This window comes from Ylistrum balloti, unplaced genomic scaffold, assembly GCF_031769215.1.
Source record: "Ylistrum balloti isolate Yb309-2 unplaced genomic scaffold, AGI_CSIRO_Ybal_v1 Utg369672, whole genome shotgun sequence".
NCBI classification, from domain to species: domain Eukaryota; kingdom Metazoa; phylum Mollusca; class Bivalvia; order Pectinida; family Pectinidae; genus Ylistrum; species Ylistrum balloti.
Genome location: NW_026781917.1, coordinates 962,379 through 971,662, shown reverse-complemented (window position 1 = coordinate 971,662; position 9,284 = coordinate 962,379). Strand labels below are relative to the sequence as shown.

Here is a 9,284-nt window from a genome sequence, read left to right as displayed (position 1 = left end):
CCAAATCATCATATTTGGAGACAGGAGTAACCAAGTTACCAACAACAGTCATATTCTGTCACCGCTCTGCAACATAGTGCCAAAAATGAAAATCTACAGAAGCTACGATCTACTGCATGTTGCAACCTATTAATGCCAATTTGTTCTATTGTTGCTCAGGAACTGGTAGTAATTTTCCTTTTTCGTTTCTGAGTCGTTCTTTAAATATTCACAGAGACCGGTCAAACGTCATTGTCGTTTTATCGTAGGAACAGTATAATTGACTGAATGAACTACCAGGAAACGTTGTATCTGCTGGGAATGTTAATTCATTTACAAACAGACTAGATGATCATTGGAAACACCAAGAACTTTTCTTTAATTATAAAGCAACAATCCATAATTAGTCCAGTACCGGATTTATGTATTTTATTGTGTATTCATACTGTATTGTAATGAGTCTGGTATAGAGGACTAAGACAAGTCCTGAACCAGAAATACTTGACTTATCTTATCTTGAATCTGCTACCGTTTATTGACTACAAGTACGTACCAAATGTGTGATTTATCCCAACTAGAAATATTATAGTCTAATCTATCATTGTGAGAGGTTATATAATAAGCTATGACACAAACCAAAACTAAATATAGAGTTTTATTACCAGTATGGCGGCGATCACATACTGTGACACGCTTTATATAGGCAAAGTATGAAAATCTATATAAAATCGGCACATCCCTTTTCTGTGCTTAAGTACAACATCATCAGAGTAGAAAATATATACTCTTTCGATATAAACAGCTCTCAATTAGCAGTTTATAAAGGTTTTATCTATGCAGATGATACAACCTGACATGTAAATAGAGCTAACTCGTTGAATATTAATTGTAAACTACAAAATGATCTTAAGAATGTAATGAGGTGGTGTAATAATAGTAACCTGCGAATAAATCAACAAAAAAACTACCAGTATGTTTAATTTCCTCACGTCAGAAGTTTACAATCGAACCTCTTATAAACTTCGCTGTAGATGGGATTGATTATCAACAAAAAACAAAAACGGTTCTTGTTTTGATATAGATGAAAACTGAACATAAACATTGATTCCTACGTACAATGTTAGGTATATACAATGCAATGCTAGGAAACTTGTTACAAGGCCTACATTCTCCGGATGATCGTTTATACAATTACTTTTTGGGCAATGGTCTAACTAAAGAACAAATTCAATTTGTAAAAAGGTTACAAAAACATTCGAGTTATATCAAATAAACTTGACACCAATTAGGGGAAATTTAAGCAAAGTAATATTCTACCCTTTGAGCTTAGAGTTAAGTATCATACTCGCGAGTTAATTTGTAAGACTGTCAATAATATGGCGCCAGTACACAGTACCAATATATGTGATGATGTGTATCTTTTTAATTTGAGATCTACACCAAATACCGAGACTATTATTACCAAATTCCTAAAAAAAAGTCCTTTAGTTACTCTGGAGAAGTTATGTGGATTAACCTTCCAAATAAACTGAAATGTTCCAACAGCCTTTTGGTGTCAAAGAAAGATTTCAAAAATATAAAATTCTCCTCGTAGTGATACTAAATTTCTCGGGATGTTTTCTGTTAATATATATATATACCATTCTACTTTAATTTATTCTTCTCTCATGCCATTGTGTAAATATGGCGGGTGTTGGATAAATATAAGTGATATTCCACTAGTGGTATATGGCCTCCCGGATACATGATTGGTGAACTTTGACCCGAACTACCTTTTTCACTCGCGTGATTTGTTCCACGTGCGATTTGTTTATCGTCTGCTGTCAACATGGCTGAACTGGATAAAGCTCGTATCCAACAACCACTCGTTGTGTAATCTCTCTCTCTCTCTCTCTCTCTCTCTCTCTCTCTCTCTCTCTCTCTCTCTCTCTCTCTCTCTCTCTCTCTCTCTCTCTCTCTCTCTCTCTCTCTCTATATATATATATATAGTTTCAAAATTTTACTATTAAATTTGATGTATTATTAATAATTGTAAGAAGTGAGCCAAGTTCTAGGTTATTTACGTTTTCACTTGATTTAAGGGTTACTTTTTATCTGAAATTGTTTATGTTTATCAATGGGGTAGATATTATATAGATATAAATAGGTAATTGACTGGTTGTTAGTATCTACTTAGGATTAATCATTTGAGAGAGCTGTTTGGAAGATCAGTATACTTGTACTAAACATGTTACCATCATATACGTCTCTGTTACCATTTACAAAATAAAGAGTTATTATTAATATTTTCAGTCTTGAAATATACAGTACAGAGTGCAAATGAAAACATAACAAAAGCTGACCGCTCAACACTCGCCAACTCGACATAGGCCTACGATAACACCACAAAACATGATATTCTTATTTTTATTTTAAGGCATTGTGGCAACTCAGTGCTTTAGTAGGTACCCTAAACAAGTGATCAGTGCATTAGTGCTATCATCAGCCAAATCCGGAAGTAATGTACTCAATTTCCGGTGATATGGAAACGCTACCTTAGATTTGGGTGAGTTTTTCACGATAATGTTACGTAGTTATCTGTTTTCAGGGACTTATGATAACAAAAGTAAGTGCAGCTGGCGGGGCTTTGTTATACGTTATCTCACGTTGGAGAGAAATGCATTGTTTCACAGGTTTGAAATTCTGTCGATACAGGTGTCAAGACTTTGAATATGTAGCTCTTAAACTGATGAACATGTAAACATGGGTATGGTTTATACACTTAGCATAATAACAAGATCGACGGTGAGACGATACCCGGCAATTGGAGGAGTCACTGAGACATAAAACTTGTCGGCCACTCAACAGAACAAGATCAGATATGTAACAATTTAGTAAACTTGTACCAATTTCTACTTAATTATTCAATTATTAATTTAAGAAGGTGTAATACCCTCAATAAGATCTACCAAGTATTAGAAGAAACAGATAAGAATAAGTTTCCTAGAAACACAAATATCAAAGTAATTTGATGTATAAATCATAACCAAAATTAATCTTCCTCCCCCCCTCCACCCCACCCGATTTTCACTAAATTTCAGGTTGCAATAAAAAGCATGAAAGTAACAGTACATCGCATGATACATTTACTTAGAGGAATTACATTGCAGAGAATTTAACTATCAGACAAGTACTCATAGGCGTGCTGAATACAGATGAGAGACCTTTCTAACAGGTCAATATCAAGAGCCAAGTAACAAAATTTTCTTGTACCAAACATTTTAAAACTTAAATGATAATATAATAATCTAATAATTAACAGAGTGTTCTCTTCAGTATGCAAATGGAACTGGACACATATAAATATGAATATAGCCAAAATGATACTAAATGAATGTATTGACGCAATATTTTCCCATTTTCTTGTTTAAAACTATCGAGGAGTGTTGATTTATATAACATGGAAGTATACTCCAACCCAAAGTATTTTGGAAAGAAATTAATAAGCATATTTCCTATCTCAAAGTATCATATACATGTGTAATAATGATGAATATTGAACATAATATTGCTTAAACAAAAACATTTCAGTAATTTTTTTTTCAAAAAAAAGTGAACCTGGTCTTGGCATGGCCAATATTTTCAAAGATATTTTTACGTGTTTTAAAGCGATAAACTAGAAACTGTACATAAATCTTTTTTACTTGAAAATAGAGAATGTTATGGAAAATTGTGTAGTGAAAAGGATCCTTTCATGTAACCAAAAATACTCTCTGTTACAACCACATGCTGTTGAAGGTTTGCAGAACTATGTTAACACTTAAGACACTTGTGACAATCAATATCATGTCAATCAAATGACATTTGTCACTGACATCACATATTCTCCACTCACTCCTGTTTTCCTTTGCCAGTCATAGATATAGGTATTTACTAATGGTTTCCTGACATCTCTCTCTCCCTCTTTTCCTGACATCTCTGTCTCTGTCTCTCTGCATATGTGTGTGTGTCTCATCTTTTTTCCCTTTTGTGTGTATCTGTTTTGTTTGTGTCCTTTTCTCACCCGTGTGTGTATTTGTGTTTGTGTCTTTTTCTTATCCTCTTTCTACTTTCACACTTTCCTTTTCTCTTTTTTTCCTATGATATACTATGCAATGTAAACATTTGAGAATTGTAGTGAATGTGTTTGTATGAAAATGGAAGTGAGGGAAATGTATGCAAGACTTTTGAATATTACAATTATTAATTATATTGTACTTTGCATTGTATAAAAAATTCTGACAAAAATAAAACAAATACAAAAAAAATATCATGTCAATCAAGTCATAAAATCAATCAGTAGTAACCCCTATTATTGCCTGTTTATTGAGGCACCTATGACTATTGTCATAGAGAACAACTTGAACATGCCAATAAATTATCCTATCGTTAACGTCAAACAAGTTTAAAATCTCTGTGATGACCTGACCTCTTACAGCCATATATCATGAATGTATATATTGTTATATCATAATTATACTATATCATGTTATTAAGCTTAATATTTCACATACCTCTTAACTAAAATGTTTCCATTTTAATTCACTGAATTATATGTGAAACTTCTTATATACTTGAATCAGTGGTAAAGTGAAAAACATTGACAAATGAAAGTACAACTTTCCATAACATGTTTTATAAATATAACTGATCACAAACAATTTTGTATAATGTTGTTATTCTATTGTATTGTCTCAGACATACACTGAACAGTTGCTTTGAGGATAATCTTTTAGAAAAGTAAATGGCTAATCTAATTCATTCTATTGGTATTCTTGACCTTCACTAATTTTAACAAACTTGGTTTATTAAAGTTAATTCAATGTTTAAATGAAGCATTTACATAACAGTATTCCACTACTAATTAGTTTGAATGAATGTTAATTTTTTTCTGTAGCCTTTCTCAATTGATTGTTTCATTTTCTTCTCAAATGTTATTTACACAAGGAACTATTCATTATAGTCACAGAAATTATTGTCAAAAGAATTGTGCAAGGTTATTGTATATATTAATTTCTGTCTGAATTGTTAAAAAGTTGGAAAATATGGAAATAAAAAGTTTTTTTTATCTTAAACATTTTTTCTGGGAATAAAGAACTATTGCTATTATTATTAAAAGTGTTCAGTCATAAACTTATCAAGATCTGGAAGCAAGATAAAAATGCTGAAAAATCAAAGGCCAGTAACTCTTTCAGCATTTATTGAATCAATATCTGTTTCAGGAAGACACGGTTTCATATAATGCTTTATGAATATACTCTGACTAATTTTCTCAGAAATTGCTTGCGGAACTAATAAAGGCATCAGGATAAGATTAAAATGGGACAATAGCTGGCATTTAGGAAAACAACTTCATGTTATAACTGCAAGGCTTACCAAGTATCAATTAAAAATTGAGAAAGGAGATTATGAACCAAACAAGAGGCAGTAATTATTCCAAATACAGTCAAATCAAGCTGTCTTTTAGGAAAAATACATCTACAACTACACTAAACAGTAGATGTATTGAAAGACAGATATTTGATAATGATGGTCTACATTCTCTGGTGAATTAGCCAGGGAAAATCCTTGCTAATTTATAATTGAGGATTGTATAAAACATAAACTGCATCAAACATCATACATTTTTGATGGACAAATAAGTGTCTTGTGTGCATCAGGCTCTGTACTCCCAAATGTTTAAGATTAACCACAAGTGACTGGTTATTGTAGTGGATAATAGAAGCCTTCATTCACAGGGACAGCAGACATCTCTGGGGACAATTAGAAAGCAAATATGGATTAGGGTTCTGTAAAAGATTGTCCCAAAATTCTTCATTGGAATGTCACTGGAATAATAAAAAGATTTTTTCTAAACCAACCTGTTATTTTTTCTATTTTAGGTGAGGAATGAAGAGGACATTAGCCTGTGGTTAAAATGGGGAAAAATTATTATTGTGACTACTGTGACAAGACCTTCGCAGATAAAGCAAACAATAGAAAGAATCATCTGAAAGGTATGATCCACCAACGATGTCGGAAGGCGTATTATGATCAGTACCGTGAACCAGAGACTATCCTAGCTGAAGAGCTTGCAAAACGTCCATGTAAACATTTCCTGTCCTCAGGAAATTGTTCCTTCATGGGAAGCTGTAAATATTCACACATGACAGATGAAGAGAAGTTAGAAATGCAACGACAGATTGATTTTAAGAAAACGGTTATTTCTTTAAAGGACAAAGAGACAGTAGAACCACCTTCTCTGGAGTTATGGCTTGAGAAGGTTAAAAAACGTTATAAATTAAAAGATAAGGTGGCTCCCACAGAGCTTGATTTACCTGTGTACACCATTCCTCCACACCTGACAGCCATCACCAACCTTCCTCCCTCGTTACTTCCTCCCCCTCCAGATGTATTTAAATCTCTGCCTTTGGAGGAGTGGGGCTGATGGTGATTTGACAATGTCATTTATATTTCTTTTCATATTGATTTCATTATGAAATTGTCTCAATCATAATTTTCCATGATGTTTTTAATTAATGTGTCAAATACATTGTACATGAAAATTAAATTTGTCTGAACAAGGGAAATGATGTTTACTTCTTGTAACGCCACCTGGTGACAGGATCGGTAACCTGTGACGAAAACAATAGTCGAGAACGACACACATGCTCGCGGTTCATTGCCCAACAGGTAAACTTTAATCACTGGTAGAACTTGGTCGTAATTGTGAGGTCAATTATCGTTAATTAGTGGTCGTTAGGACTGTAAGAAGTGGTTGTAATACGGAATAGCGAGGTGGTCGTAATACTGAAGTGACCAATACGAAGATATATAGTGAAAAAAAATTGGAATGAAAAAAGGTGCCCGTAAAAGCGGGGTGGTCGTTATTTTGAGGTGGTCGTTAGGTGAGGTTTCACTGTACATTGTACATGAAAATTAAATTTGTCTGAACAAGGGAAATAACTCAATACAAATCCCAGATCTAAAGTCAGTTCCCTCTCACCACAGCCTACCATAGTATAAACTTGCAGCAAAGCAACCACCAGTAAAGTCTGTTTGTGTTTGGACAGTTAACATTTGAAGAGACAGCAGGGTGTTGGTAGGGATTGAGGAAATTGCTTCTAAATTATATAAAAATTTAAACAAAGAAGTTATTTGATTTGCAGATTGATAAGGAATCAATTGATATTTGAATAAAATTAGCATGATATATCATCTACTTCTGCACTTTACAGCAGTCTGGAATTTTACACAAGTAATATAACTAATAATGAAATATATTCAGATGTGTACACATTTTTTTCATTGATTTGCTAGATTCTCCAAATTTAAAAACAACATTAAAATAATCATAAGCTATGGGAAATTATATAACCCTACCCCAATTCCCTTCAAATGTAATTAAGAAATAAGGAGCTTAAATGAAAAAATATCTTAGTTGCTTCCATGAATTGAAGTATAAAAGTATAAAAAAAATGTCCACGGTTATGATAGACTGAATTCTATTAGGACAGCAATCAAGAATGTTGAAGCCGATCGGTGCAATAATAAATATTCCTGGATTCAGAGATTTTAAACATGGTTTTATATATCTTTTTTTTAAAATTTGACCAATCGTGAACTGTCTCATACTCAAGAAGAGGCACAGCAGACCTGTATTATAATTGTGGAAGGTACATAGAATAGTCAACTATATGTACATAGTCATGAACATGTTTGAAATTAGTATCAGATGGTATAACGCAGTCCACAATGGTATGTAAGACATGGATTTCATGTACAGTTTAAGAAACCAAAGTGTGCTTTGACTAAATTCTCAACAGTATAGCCAGTGGAAATTATGATATGTGTCAACATGTAGGTCTCTGTCTGCAGGGAAATGTAACGAATACAGTATTTGACATGTCCTTGCTGTATATGCCAGAATTAATATATGAAACAGGACTTCGAGATAGAGGGGTTAGGTAGGGGGCACAGCCTTTCAAGAGACTATATTATTATGATTTCATATAGATGTAAATAAACCATTTCCAGACCCAGGTAAATATATGTGTACTAGGGGAGGTAACTGCTATTACGCTAAATTTGTAAATTAAGGGAGGTAACTGTGGTGGTTTTCGTTTCACAAGACGACAAAGTACTATTACACTGTTTCTCATTACAGTTTTTATAAAATACCCAAAAATGTTATTGAGGCAAGGTAGCAATTAGATAACATGTAAATTATAGTATTACATATATAATACCATTTAAACAAGTTAAAATCAAGCTTGATTATGAATTAATTGAAATTTAATTATTTATATGTTGTGTAACTGGACAGGACGCTCGGTTGAAGTTTTAATTGTTAGGCGAGATGGCGGTGACATCTAGTCACGCGACAAAATATTGATGAGTTAAAAAAGCAATATTTTATTCAGCAATAAATAGGGGAACAGCTTCATTAATGATCTGAAAACCCATAATATGAAGTGCGCTCTTTTGTTTGAACAGAATGCATTGATGATGTTTTAGGACACCATAAACATGAATTATACAAATTTAATGTTATTTCTGAGCATAATAACATTTAAAAGTTGTAAACGCGTGTAACAAAATAATTTTCTTGTCGGCGACATCTCGTCATATTTCAGAACAAACACAACTGACGTCTACTGTAGATTAATTATAAATTTTATACATTTGTACACAAACCGACTGGATATCAAATGTCTTCTTATTTCGCAGTTATCAGATTACTAATATACATACGATGTGATTTTTCATTCATCAATGACATTAATAATCGAAATTTTGTGTGTGATTTACGGATTTGTATTTGGTTTTGATTCCATATAATTTATGATAGCAATATTAGGCAAAGGTTTTCGTTTGTTATGTGTACGTCGGGGAGGCGATCGATCATACGTTTTCTTGTGTAGTGATGATCCTGTGTATTTTACGTCCTGGTTTCATCCAAATCAATATAAGTTTAAAATCCTGACTACGGGAATGTCTACCATCGATGTTCAAATTAAACTAAGTTATCAACTTTTCAAAGATGACATATCGGTAACTCTCATAGCAATAGACATCTACAGTTATGCTGGATCGTATAAGATAGCCAGTGTTTCCCAGGATCCGGCTCGCGCGAAGCCGCATGCGGACTAGGGACCACTTCCTTGAACGCATACTTCCTGTCACGGTCTAAATGACACCAGGGCCCATATCCATGAAAACATTCTCATGCTCAAGTAAATCTTTTTTTATATAATTCACCTAAATCATCTAAAATAATACAAATGTCAAATATAAACATTGAATAT

At 33.1% G+C, this 9,284-nt stretch overlaps 1 protein-coding gene across 1 annotated transcript; it reads left to right on the top strand.

Annotated features, from left to right (window-relative positions):
* The first annotated feature begins 2,464 nt into the window (after positions 1-2,464).
* On the top strand, positions 2,465-6,556 carry LOC132563007 (zinc finger matrin-type protein 5-like). The gene is made up of 2 exons (XM_060227774.1): positions 2,465-2,524; positions 5,880-6,556. Exon 2 carries the CDS (start codon positions 5,915-5,917, stop codon positions 6,422-6,424), a length of 510 nt encoding a protein of 169 aa, XP_060083757.1. The 5' UTR covers positions 2,465-2,524; positions 5,880-5,914; the 3' UTR covers positions 6,425-6,556.
* Positions 6,557-9,284: the final 2,728 nt, after the last annotated feature.

Coding starts and splice junctions, on each gene's coding strand:
- LOC132563007 (XM_060227774.1), top strand. CDS start 5,915: ATGGGGAAAAATTATTATTGTGACTACTGTGACAAGACCTTCGCAGAT.